The sequence below is a fragment of the Protopterus annectens genome, chromosome 1.part1, assembly GCF_019279795.1.
Source record: "Protopterus annectens isolate FY-2018-M chromosome 1.part1, PAN1.0, whole genome shotgun sequence".
NCBI classification, from domain to species: domain Eukaryota; kingdom Metazoa; phylum Chordata; order Ceratodontiformes; family Protopteridae; genus Protopterus; species Protopterus annectens.
The window spans coordinates 43,743,534-43,757,950 of NC_056726.1; the positions used below are offsets into that span (position 1 = coordinate 43,743,534).

At 36.1% G+C, this 14,417-nt stretch overlaps 1 protein-coding gene across 4 annotated transcripts in view; it reads right to left on the reverse strand.

The window, feature by feature from the left end:
- The window catches only part of ARHGEF10 (Rho guanine nucleotide exchange factor 10), a 2,254,368-nt gene that overhangs the window by 1,516,395 nt on the left and 723,556 nt on the right, over nt 1-14,417 (reverse strand). For all 4 annotated transcript variants that reach the window (XM_044073505.1, XM_044073484.1, XM_044073499.1 and 1 more), the window contains one exon: nt 13,108-13,158. In XM_044073505.1, coding sequence (XP_043929440.1) covers nt 13,108-13,158 — 51 coding nt within the window. The remainder of the gene's footprint in view (nt 1-13,107; nt 13,159-14,417) is intronic.

Sequence of the window (14,417 nt, forward strand, 5' to 3'; positions counted from 1 at the left end):
CTCGACTCCACGTAGAAAATGGGAAAATAGGGGGTTGTTGATGATGATGGTGATAATGATGATGGTTTCACTTCAAATGCATACATCCCAAAGAAGTGTCTATGCTATTTGAAAATACTTCCACTGACCGACCCCCTGGATCTGACAACATAGACCCCTGATTCATATATCACTGCACACAGCATCAATGTCTTCCTCTCACCCACATACACAGCCTATGTATCACACAAAACATAAAGCCACACATTTGGAAAACTGCTCAAATTATACTCCCATTTCTGTTCAATACCCAGCTTTCCAATTTTGGAGAAACTTCTAGAAAAGGACAGTCTACACTTGACTCTCTCTCAACATCCAGCAGTACCACCTGCTCTCCTCCAAACAGCATGGATTCTTGCCTGGACTATGTACCATGACAGCACTTTGGTCCCTAACTGATATAAGCCTACTAAACTCTGATAGTGGCCTCCTTAAATGTGCCCTATTTATGCATCTGACAAAAGCATTTGACCTCATTGACCACTATCTTCTCCAAAACAAACTAATTAAAATTGGTATCAGTCCAGATTCCTCTCCCTGGTTTAAAAATGTCCTCAATGGCAGACACCTCAGAGTTAAAAAGTATCCTCCCATTCAGAATCCACAACTATTTATCAAAGGTGCACCACAAGGATCCAGACTTGCCCCTTCCTCTACTTCATACTTATTAACAAACTTCATTATGACTTCCCCTATCTCCCATACATCCTCTGTGCTGATGACGTGTTCATTGGCAGATTAGGTCATGCTCACACCAACATTCATTTCAACTCCAGTCAGAATTACATAATCTTCAACAATGACCCATAAACCATAATCTACTTCTCAACCCTACCACGGCCAAAACTATGCTCTTTGGAACTTCACAGAAAATGCACCAAGCACTTATACATCCATTCCACAGAGACAACTTCCACCTTCAATACCTAAGATTATGGCTTGATAATCACTAAACTTCCATTTCCACACAAAGTGAGAGCCAAAATAAATTCCCTCCTGTTCTGGGCCAAAAAGATCTTCACTCTTCTAACCCAACCAGCCAAAGCAGCCACTGGCAAAGGAGTTCTTATTTCTCAGCTTGAACATGGGCTTCCAATCTTTGCTTCTGCCTCCAGGAAAAACACACTGACACACTACTGACTATCTCTAACAGCATCAGCCAATTAATTACACACCCGTCTTTCTGTCAGCTTCACTGTATCACCCTAGAAAAAGCCAAAAATGGCTACCCATAAAACAAATTGCATCTATGCAACTAGTCTGAACTATTCTGTTATTGCTTATATTTCTGTATTTTTTTTTGCCACACCTCAGTACACACTCAAGGTCTACTGTTATAATTAGAGTGCAGATTGTTGGATAATATGATAGTAAAGAAGCGGTGACACTATGGGATAATCTGAATCCTGCCTAAGAGACCTTCTAAAACAGTGAGTGAAGATTTAGGATCAGACTCATCAAAAGAACTGCAGTGGCACACCATGATTGCAATCTGCAATATGTTACAACAATTGCAAAAAAGGCAGCATCTTGACCACAACTACAAGCCACGATAAAAACAACACAGAATAAAACTATCACATCTGTGTGTCTGCTCGACAGTGGCACAGGAAAATAACTTTCTTGGGTGGCGTAAGCCAGGAAACCTTGTTGGCTAGGCTTACATGGGCCCTCAGGCCGATAGCCTAGTACCTACCTATGAAACTATGAACCTAATTCCTGCATTAAAACACAAATGATATGCATCACATTGCACTGACTCACCACACTATGCATAAGATGTTACTTTATCTACTCAGGGCAGATGTGTGGAATGGACGCTGTCATCATCATCACCATCATTTGCACAGGTGGGGTGGAGCACAGAAATTGGTGACATCAGTACAATCATATGGCTAGGGGTCACAGGAGGTGGATGTGGTAGCCACTCAGGCAGTTAGCAGGTTGAAGGAGTCAGAAACTACATCCTCCTGTGTCAAGGTAGAACTTCTATGTCATGAGCATTGGCTAGGGGTACCATTTGACCCTGCAGTTCCAAGACTGGGTATATTCTGCATGACGGTGTAGCAGTTCATTAACATCTACATAAACCTGATGTAGCTTTCCATTTTGGGAGCTAATAGACGAATTGCATCCACAACCAACCATGAAGACAGGCAATAGTTAGATCTGGCACACTGGTGGCCAGCGGAGGAAAGGAATGGTGTGGAACTTTGGAAACTAGACTGGCCAGCCCAATAAGGCATTCCAGGAGTGAACTCAGCTGACTGTTTTTGCCCATGACCATAAGACTGATTGTTTTTGCCCATGACCATAAGACTGGTCACAGCCATATGTAATGGCTGACATGGCCAGAGATACTTTCTTTGGAACAGTATTTGTCATATGTGTAAGCCCAGCCTACTCACAGGTCACAGTGTGCCTCCCCAAGTGATATTTACCTGTCATGTCCTCATGTTATGTCCTCTGTCATGGTGAGTCCTTTCCTCAGCTGGACATTAACCTGGCATGACCTTCTGCTACATCACCACACCCAGTCTGCTGCTTCCTATCTGTCTCTGTTGCTGACATTCACCTTGAATACTCCAAGTAGTGCAAAGTTACATAACCAGGAATTATTTCTTCATTCATTATTCCTATATTTCAATTTAAAGTCTTCTCTACTGAATTCACATTCTTGAGTTACATATCCTTATGTGTTTTATTTATTTATTTATTTATTTACTTTCTTACTTACCTATCATTTTTTGACTAGGTTAGTCCCACAAGGCTAGTGGCCTCTTTTCAAGGGAGACCTTGGGTGGTATTTATACTAGTAGGTAAAATTTGGCCAGAGTATAAGGGAACATCCCCTGCTATTATATTATATAAGGTGTTTGACTCACAGACACAAGGTACAGTGTCTGATTCTCACCTTTGGGAAGGAAATTGATTAGGCTTAGCATGGCCTATTAAGAAAGCTAGTCCAGTAATTAGCTATCAATTTATGAAACCATGAATCTAAGGAAAAGGGAAAATGAAAATTTTACAGTGTTTTCTGTAGATATGAATACTATTAAGAATATCATTTATTTATTTATATATATTATATAAAATATTATTGTATATTATATTATATTTTATATATAGTATAATGAATACCCTTCATGAGCTACAAGCAATCACTCAATCATCCTTTTTCAAAACAGAGTCCTGGCTAGCAAACTCCCGTTTAATTTTAAACCCCAATAAGACAAAACTCATGCTATGCCATCCTAATAAAGTTACTATATCCACAGGATCTTTTTACATTGTTTCCGCAAATAACACTACTATCTTGCCCTCTCCACACACCAAACTATTGGGTGTGGAAATAGACACCAGTATGAGATTTGACATCCACATCTCTCAATCAATTAAAAAAGTCCACAAAAAGTTAGGTACACTATATAGGAACAAGCAGTATCTCACAAAAAACACAAGAATAGCTATTGTCCAAACACATTTGACCTCAGCCCTTCTTTATGCATCACCTGTCCTTATTAACCTCAGGAAAACTGAACTGGTAAAACTAGAATCTTGTTACAATAAAATAGCTAGGTAAGCAGCAAACACTACTTTCAGATCTCATCATTGCTCTGCTCTAAAGAAATTATTTTTTTTATTTTTATTTATTTTACATTTGTTAACCAGGCTAGTCTAGCTGGATATATGTCCATTTTCAGTAGAGGCCCGGGGAGAAAAGCTCCACACATAAATCAATTACAAAGAGACATATTAATAAAAAGTTAAGTACAATAAGAATATACATTTAGTAATAAGAACAACAAAATACCTAAGGCACACCAAAAAAATTATACTAGTTCAGTAGAAGCATCACAATTAAACAGCTAAAGATTAGCAAAATTGTTTTCGATAATCTGTTGGAGAGAAAGAAGTAAAACAGGGATTAATGAAGAAATACAAGGGAGGAGAAGAGTGAGAAGCAATGGTCAGTAAGGAGAAGAAGTAAGAAGATGGAAAAGAGGACAGGGGAGAGAAAAAGGAGGAGTGGGTCAGAGCATAAGAGGAGAGCAGCAGGGCGATAAGAAGAAAGTATATGTATAGCTAATAAGTACAGTGTACAGTTATAGTAGAGTAGGAGGAATGAAGAAGGTTAGTCAGGAGTCCTACAGAAACAAAGCCAGTGATTTTGGAAGTACAGTTTGATTTTTTGTTTGAAGAGTGGTAAGGAGGGGATTAGAGTGATATCAGTGGGTAGCTGATTCCATGTTCTACCTACAGTATTGGTGAACAGAGAGTCACCAGCTAAGTTATGGGATTTTACAGATTTGGTCATTAGTTTAGAAGAAGATCGAAGGGAGGTAAGATTATTATAAGGGATTAAAAGTTGAGAAAGTATAGGGATGTTATCAGGTTGGTAAAGTATCTTGTGGACAATGGTAAGTTGTGAGATCATAAGGCAGTTTTGTAGCTCAAGCCAGCCTAGGAGTTTTAGGTTATGACAGTGATGTGTTCTAAAAGGGTTACTGGTGGCAAAGCGGGCAATGCTATTGTAACAGGTTGCTAGTTTATTTAGGTTAGCCTTCTTAAGGTTAGTGAAAATAGGTGAGGCGTAAAAGAGAGTAGATATCAGATGGGAGTGGGCGATAGTAGCTCTGGTAGAAGGTGTAAGAAATGGTTTAATACGGTATAACGATCCTATCCTCTACACCCGTAAGCTACAATTAGATAACAAATACCAAATCAACGCTTGCTAGGTAAAGGCTGAGGATACACAAAGTCCTAATAACTGTGTCAAAAAGATAGTGAAATCACCACGAACTTATAACAGCCTTTGAAAGAAACAAACATACTTGACAATGACATAGCTAAATATAATCAAGCAGTGGTCTCTGATTTACTTTTTCAAGTACAAGAGAACAAAAATAAATATTACAAAATGCACTAAGGATACCACACAATGACAGTGTAAATTTCGATGATTCCACACTAAGCCAGCTACTGAATCTCAATTTCCTTGCTCTATTAGTATATTCAATTACAGCCATTAGAGGTTACCAGTACATTCTCAGAAAAGAGAAGGAGGCACACACAAAACAAAAAAACTAACCCACCACCACCACCACCAACTTAGGAACAGAGATGAGAGAATAGAACAAAAAAAAAAAAGAAAGTGTATTAAACAAGAAATATGGTACCAATTTAACACCTTCAGAAAGAGAGCTTTGAATTCTACCAAAAAATTCTTCAATCTTTGGGGGTGCTAAGGGTCAAAAAAACAGAGATCCCCCCACTCCGACCGATAGTAGCGGCACAAGGTTCATTCCTGGGAATAAAACAGATTACCCCGGATCTGAAAGTACCTAATCTCAAATTTCTCACCATAGATGTAGTAGACCTGTTTCAGGTCTAGAATGGCTAGCCATTGCATCTAGTCCAAAAAGCCAATCAGGGATAGTTTTTATTATGAACTTAAATGAAATTGGTACCTACATTCAACTTCATTCACTTTGGTGGAGAATATTACAAGCAGATTTCAATAAATACAATAAATAACAAGCCTACTACTACCTATTATTTTGACACGACATCTTTTTTTTTTGGGGGGGGACTAAAAAAATCCAGAAAGGATTCATGGATTTAGAACAAAACACAGATTTTTAAAGTTCACCCACCAAATATCAGATTACAGAAAACTAGCCTCTACTACTAACATCTACATTCATTTAATTCCCACCACTTCATCAAAAAAAAAAAAGAGGTATTGGCCATGTTTCATGGATGACATCAGAAGAGAGAGGAGGAGAGGTTCCTTTTTCAGATGTCACTTGAAGTCCATGTTCATACACAGAGGATACCCTGCCAATTTGTAACCAAATTCAGGAACAAGTGATACAGGGTAGAAGGATAGATACAAACCAGTATTGGGGGCAGGTACCAGTATGCTTTATGGTATTTACTGACTTGCCCAACTTGCAAGGAAAGAGGCAGAACATTAAAAAACTTAATAGAACAAGGCCCTACCCAGAACAAGACAACACATCATGCAGACGCGAGAGGTTACTATCACAGCTTTAAGGAGAGTAATAAGATATTAGGTAGTTTATTTTATTGTCTGTTTACAATGCCCAGCATATTATGTGGCAAAAAAAGAAAACTCCTTAATAAGCGTAGGATATACGAACACATGTACCCTAGAGGGACCTTGGCAAGCAAAGTTGGAAGAAGGGAGACCGATCCTATTTTTGTGTTAACTGTTTTGATGATGTTATTGATGTGTTGATCAAAAGTGAGATTGTTGTCGATGGTTATACCTAGCAGTTTAGTTGTTGTGTCAGGAGAGATGACAGTGGTATCATTAGACAAGATGTTGAAGTTTAATGGGGAGGCTCGAGTGGTAGGAGTGAAAAGGAGAAGTTTTGTTTTTTTAGCATTGAGGAGGAGGTACCGTCTAGTAAACCAAGTTTCTACAGTGTTGAAAGTAGTTTGAGTTAGAGAGAGTAGCTCTGAAGAGGTAGATGCTGAACAAATAATAGTGGAGTCGTCAGCATATTGGATGCAGGTTGGAACTTGCCTAACTTTTACATCTGTCGCAGCTTAACATGGCTTACAAATTTTTTTATCATTCTGCAAAAACGCCATCACTACAAGGCCTATCAGAGCCTTATTCCTGTGGTAGAATGCTGCATTCCAACAACAAGCTCCTCTTACTGATCTCAACAGCACACAATCGTGCTGATGAATCTACCTGCTCTCATTATATTGCCAAGATCTGGAATTCTCTACCTGTTAACATCACATCTAGCACTAATATCAACAAATTTAAACAAACACTAAAAACACACCTTATCAGTAAATGGCTCTGTCCTTGCTCTACCCCAGACTGAGAATTTCCAACTCCTTCTAATCATTCTTCATACTAGCGCTACTCTCCTTGATTTAACTGTTGATTATGTATTTTTGTTACTATTAACTGATATGTATCCACTCACATAGGAACTCTTCAAACCAACAATATGTAAATATTAATGTATTTGAGTCTGTCATTGTGAGTTTTCAGAAGAAATCGTTTTGGGACCTTTGTGTGGACGGCCAGTGTTTGGCACCTGGGGCATCAGTGGGAGTTAACTGTAGATGCTCCTGAAGGTATCACTATGATGTAACAAATTATGGTCTGTTATTTATATTTCTGTACTTGTATAAGTTTGACTTTTTACTTTTGTTATTGTATATGTTTGCAGCTTTTCTCCTCAGGTCTCTGCTGAAAAAGGGTTTTCTTTTGCCCAGTCAGACTAACCTGGTTAACAAATGTCAAATAAATAAATAAATATAGTAAAAAGAATAGGAATTTTACAGTGGTATAATACATGTGATGTAGATGCAATTATATTAGAAGGCACAAGATTTTAACAAATGAGGAAAGATTACAAACAAAGAAACTATAGGGAGAAAAGATAATCTGGAATTTGGGAAATGAATGATCTTCTGGAACAACCATATTTTGTAGGAATACAGTAAACATATTAGATGCAAAATCCACAAATTAAAGTAACTAAACTACAGTAAACATATTCGATGTACCTTTAGCAAAAATGCGAAGATTAACCATTGTAGATTTAAAATGGAAACAGCAAGTCTACAGAATTATAACATTATATGCTTACACTAACTATAAAGAAAGGGAATGCTTATTTCATCAGATTTTAGACTATGTGGTAATTATTATGAATATTATAATAGCAATTTAAGAGGCAAGCATAAAAAGAAAGGAAATTATATAAGAAAATGTCAGAAGTTATAAGATGTGGTAAGTTAAAACTCTAGGACAAAAATTCATGGACCTACAGAAGAGGTATATATATATATATATATATATATATATATATATATATATATATATATATATATATAGAGAGAGAGAGAGACCTGAAAAAGGTTATATTATATTATCAGAAGGTTTAGTTATAGGAGAAGGGGAGGTAGTTGAAACAGGATTTTCTGATCATCTTGCAATATGGCTACAGATAAAAGAAAACAAGGAATATATATAAATAAGCAAGGGAATGAAAAGGATAAATGACAAAGCATGGAATGAAGAAAGATAGAGATTAGTAATACAGTTATGGACAGATCATATTACTGTCTGAACATTTTATAAAAACTGGTCTGAATAGAGTGTGATATTTAAGGAAAAATATATATATTTTTTTACAGTGGCCATATGATGAGAGAAAAGTAGAGAAAGAAAAACATAAAAAAATATAAGAATGCATTGGAATATTTAGAACATAATAATAGAAAGTACTTTGACAAAGAAAAATAATTACATGAATGAAATCAAGAAAAGAAACACACAAAAATTGTTATATAAGCAAAGATATTTTTTACAAGGGAAAAGAAAAAGTATCAAGTTAGTTAAGCAGATTAGTAAAGGAAGATAGTAGTGAAATTAGAGAAATACAGCAATGTAAAAGGAAAAAAATAAAGAACTCAGGAAAAATATGAATAGTGTAGTACAATATGTTTAAAGAAAACAAGAAGGTACTAAAAAATGTGGAAAGTAAAAAGATCAGCACAAAAAGAGAATAAAGAGTTGCAAAAGGAGACTTTTTTTTAAATGAACTAGATAAAGTATTAGGATAAGTAAATATAGATTTGGCTGTAGGCCCAGATGGAATAGGGCATGAAATGCATAAAACTTTAAGGGATTGGCAAAAAAAAATAAAGCTTTTGAATGAATGGTTAAAAGGTTTTATGTATAAAGAATTATGTAAAAGAATACTTAAAATTCATATGGAAGAAGGATGATAGAACAGAATTAAAAAATGGAGATCAATAGTACTGAATAATAATGATTATAAGATCTTTACGAAAATAATACAAAAGACATTTGAAACTAAAATGTGAAATATTATGGAAGATAGCATATACAGTATAAAGGGGAAGGGTTGTCAAGAATTATTAATGATAGAGAAATTGTGGATGATATTAAGGACAGAAAAGAAATGAAAATCATGGTAAGAGACCTTAATAAGGCATTTAACATGACACAATTGGACATGAAATCTTATGGCTAATAATGAAAGAATATAATATAAGAGAAAGTTAGGAAATTATGTATATTAGCATATAGGAACAGTAAAGTAAAAATACTTGTAAACGGCTGGTTAAACCAAAAGGTACATATGATGAGTGGTCTAAGACAGGGATGTCCAATGAGTTGTATACTCTGCATTAGTTATGAATGTGATAGTATGTGAAATAAATTCCAAAATGAAGGAAGTGGAGTATAGAACACCTGAATGGTTAAGAATTCCAGTTATGTTAACATAATGCAAATGGCATTATAATAATTGCAAAAAAATGAATAAAATAAGTAATAATTTGCACAAATGAGTGTTTAGAGATGACAGGGGTAGATTTAAATAAAGACAAAGGAAAGGTTTAGGTGACGTAGCAAAGACTAAGGGTATATATTTTACAATGAATGAAATTTCTCTGTTAGGTATAAAATCTGGGAATAAAGATATAATCAGAATTTATTGGAAAAAAGGAGAGAAAAAAATAAATCAAACGTCTTTTTCTGGAAAACATAAATTATCATTCAGAAAAAAAGGCTTATTTGATTATGGGAAAATAGCATACTTAGCAAGTGCGTTTATTTGCCAACAGTGTTTGAAAAGGAATTATTGAAGATATTTTTTCATTTATATAGGCTTCTAGATTAAACCCAGTAAAACAAGAGTTTGTGTGTAAATAAAAAAAGGAGGTTTAAGGTTAATTAACCCAGTGGTATACAGTGCTTCATTAAATTTGTATAAAGTGCTAAACTGGATAAATGAAAAAGATGAGAGATTATTAGTAAAACTGTATAAATATACGTATGATAGATTTGGGGATATGACAGAAAAGAGTAAGAGAGAAAAATAATGTATAACTGAAGAAGTAAAATGTTACCAAGAAAAATATGTTTGTGAAAAATAAAAATTGATGATACAGAAAAAGATAGGAAAGTGTGGTATAAAATGTAATGATTAAACATTACTATGTAAAACCATGGGAAAAATCTAACAGATGAAAAAATTAAAGCTGTAAAAATAAAAACGCAAATGGTATAATCAGAAAATAGAATGCCAAGATTTTTTGTGGAGATTGGTAATTGATAAATTACTAGTAAAAGGAAATATGCCCTATGAAAAGAAAAGGGAAAGAATATGTTTATATTGTTGAGAAGAAGAAACTACAGAACATGTATTTTTGAAATGTAAAAGAGTAATAAAGTCATGGGAAAAACTATGTAAAGAAGATGTTTTTTGAAGATATAAAAGAAGAGGATAAAATAAACATGGATATGATTAATCATGGATATTATATGAATAGAAGTAAAAATTCTGTTAAAAGAACAGATAAAAAGATATTTTATGTTATACAGGTTACATGGAATGAAAGAATAAATTAAATTACATTTAATGGCTAATGGATTTTAGTACCAATATTAAGTAAAATCAGATGGTGGTTATGGAAAAAGGAGTGGGAGTCTAATAGGATGAAAATTGATCATGATTGTATAGGAAATTATGAATATGTGTAAACAAATTTGTATAGTTATATATTTGTATATATGTAAACATTTGTAAACATGTAAATATTTTGTAAATAAGATTTGTTTTGTACACAAATAAAGGACCCTTTTTATTTTTGATAAGTGCTGTGGGATCCTTTACATCCACCTGAGCTACCAGCAAGTCATGCAGATGGAGCCTTAGTTTAATATCTAATCCGAAGGATGACATACTCAGGAGTGCAGCATCCTCTTATGCTGCACTGTGTGTCAGCTACTGATCTACCTGTTGTGGGAATAGAACCCCACAGTCATTTGCACAAAGATGAGTGTGCTACCTGTTGCACCACTAACATTGCTCCACTGAGATGCAATAGCCATGCTTTTCATCATGCTAAAATGGGCCTCATAGTGCACTGATTATTATAATGAGACAACTTACTATGATTGTCTCTGAACTGCTGTCATAATGCATTATGCTATCACACCAAGGCAGCAATAGCATGCTCGTGTATGCCCATTCAGGGTTAATAGGATATATACACTCTTCTCTATATTCTTGCAAGGAGGCTATGAAGCCTATGAATCTGTGACCTTAAATCAGTGATTCTTTTGCTAGTGCACCACTGCTGTCCAATGATGCAATTCACATTATGTGCAATAAAGGCAGCCGTGCACAAAAGGCTTCCATTTTGCTACATGCAAAGACCAACAAAGTCGATAAGGCATTTTCAGGTACAGTTCAAAAGGCCTTATGTTTGGTTTAGCCAGGAAACAAAAACATTTTACAGCTGTTTCACAGGGACTATCAGGAACATCTGCTGGGCCATTTTGATGGCCCATTATGTAAAATGGATGCCTGCCACTAGCTTAAAGCATGGTAAGTGAAGCCACTGGTGTCATCCACTCTAGCAAGCAGTACATTGCATTGATATAGTAACCTGAGCAGGCACAACTCTGCCAGTGGAAGGGCAGTGTGCCAACCTTTTACTCTAATTGTTTTTTGTTTTGATTTTTTTTCCTTTTTTGACAAAGTCACAGTGTACTGATGTTTCCTTCTTTTTTCTAGCATCAGAAAATAAAGATTTTTAAAAGGAAGGCCTGTCTCTGGAGGTCTGAGAGACTGTCTCGGCAATGTAGCATGTGCCCTATGTCCATGGCTGCAGTGTGCAATTACAGTTCTATTTATAACAGTAACACTCATCTATTTTTACTTTCTTCTGTTGTCTTTCTTGCCCTTCTAACAATCTAGGGGTGAATTTGGATATCGAGTGTTGACGGGCATGTGCTTCTCTTCTGAAAGTGGCCTGGGGAGTCCCCCCTGGTCAACTTTTGTTCATTGTAGTGGATGGTGCACTGGCAGTTGGATTTCAACATGGGAACCATGCAGCACCTTGTGATGCTTCTGACTGAGTTACATGTCTGGCCCACCCAGACCATCAAGACACCAGAGGTAGGGTTTGCTCATAATGTCAGCCACAGAGGTGAATGACATTTGAATTTGATCTCCTCTGGGCTGGTCAGACAAGTCCCATACCAACACTATCCCCATTCTAGTTTTTCTCTCCTTTATGCGTTGTACCCCATGCCCTGTTTGTATTCCAAAGCTCCCCCTCACCAGTTGCCCTTCCTCTGTATATCTTTGTCCTTCCACGGTTGCCCCCCGAGTCTTTTTGGGTCGATATTACCCCGTCTATGTCTGCATTTTATGTTTGTTGATTTGTCACTGCTACTTTCTGTATTCACTTCATCCTTCTCTCAAAGGCTACTTTTTTACCTTTTCCCAAAAATGCTTCATATAAAACATAAAATGGGTACCTACCTCAAAGGAATATATGCCCTTCTTCACCCTCAACCTAACCTTCCTTTTTTCTGCCTTTACTATATCACCATTTCCTCTCAATTTATATAAGGAATTGAGTTGTCATTTTGCTGTGCTGGCCTTCTGTGGTCTACCTACAGTGCTTGAGTTACCACTATGAGGTGTGCCATTTTGAATGTGAATGTGCATAACCTTGGGTACACCACCATAGAGGCACTCTGTTGTATGCATCAACATGCACAGTTTCAGGCAGATGTCCATACTGTATTGTCAAGCTGGTCACACTGCTGCTTGTAACATGACACATTGGTATTGTTGAGTTGTACTACTGTTGCAAATTACAGTGAAACCTGTTGTAATTTACTCTGCAGCCCTTTTCCTAGAAACGCCAGTCCTCCTGCATTCCTATGCAGCATGGAGCAGCATCATGATACAGTACCTTATTTGGCACTGTGCCACAGAAATGTGAATGTTTCTGAATACTCCTGCAGTTTTTTCTTTTTACTGCTATTCACTAGCAGGTTCAAAACAGATACATACCTGTCCACAGTACAAGAACAAACATGGGTGAGCACTGAACATATTAAGGGTATTGACAATCTTTCCATATTTGCATTTGCTCCCTTAGTCAGATCAGTGTTTTTTGTATTAATCTGTACATTTCTTACAAGTCAATTTAAATTACAAAAATAAAATATCAAACCTGTTGCGGAGTCTGAATTTTCTATTGGGACATCATCGTAGATGACTTCAGCTGAATTTAAAAGGAAATACAGTTAGAAAATAATGGCAGATATAAATAACTTCTCCCCTACTGGGGGGATAATTAAATTCAGTCTGAATTTTCATTACAAGTTTATTCTACCTTACAAACTTTTAAAATGTTTTTGTGTTCACTACACTTCAAGGAAATGGTTCTTACAACTCAAAACCGGGTCTATATTAGATGAACAAAAGTTCATCTTAGTGAATGCTCACATGAGCGAATATTGCGGAACTTGAAACTGCAATTGTGAGATCGCAGTACAGTGAAGATGGGAATATCTGCCCTTTCCTCACTGTAGTGCGATCTCAGAGTTGGAATATATATTTAGCGGGGGGTGTGGGGGGCGCAGCCCCCCACAATTGCAGTTTTGAGTACCTGGATATTCGCTAAAGTGAACTTTCGTTCATCTAATACAGCCCCCTCAAAACCAGTGACAGTAACGAACTGATCACATTAAAATATTTTTGTTTTGTACACACAACTTTATACAGTGATAACAAACTGCTGATTTGGAATACCCTTAAAGATTATTTTTTCATGTGATGCAGCATACTTTAATCCTTGTTTAAACAATATTAGCAATTATTTGTGAACATACGCTGAGACAATCACAACCTACAAATTTAGAACTTTAAAACCATGTGTTTGTTCATAGTTCACTAGGGAAGGCACATGAGGTATTACTCATTCAGCTTTACAAGTGGTGACCAAAAGCTTATTTAACTGACTTGCTCAAGTCATATAGCATACAGACAGTAACTACTGGATTCAATGCTACAGATGTAGGACTACCAAAGAAAACTGAACATGAAAAAGGCAGTAATAGAAAATAATGGAAAAGGCTGAAAAGGCCAGGGATCATACAATACAGAAATATGGTATTACTGCTTTATTCAAATTTACAAAAGAGCTTAAGAGACGTCTGCTCATGCGACAGAAAAAATACAAGAAAAGGGAAGAAATAGACTAGTGGATTGCTAAGTAAATTGAGTAAAAATACTTGAGAAAATAGCAGATGTATTATTGTTTTATTGATTAATCTATGAGGGGCACTCTTTCATAGTCCAGTGTTTGGGCTTATTCTCACCACTAATCAGACTTTTCTTAGAAGATCAATGCTCATGATATGCAAATTCAGTCCTGGCACAGCCTCTGATGTTACAAATCAACTACATAAGTATAGTAAAGAGGACTTTTTTCGTGTTTTATGGTACAGTTTCTATCCTTTGTGGTGCAACTACATAAGT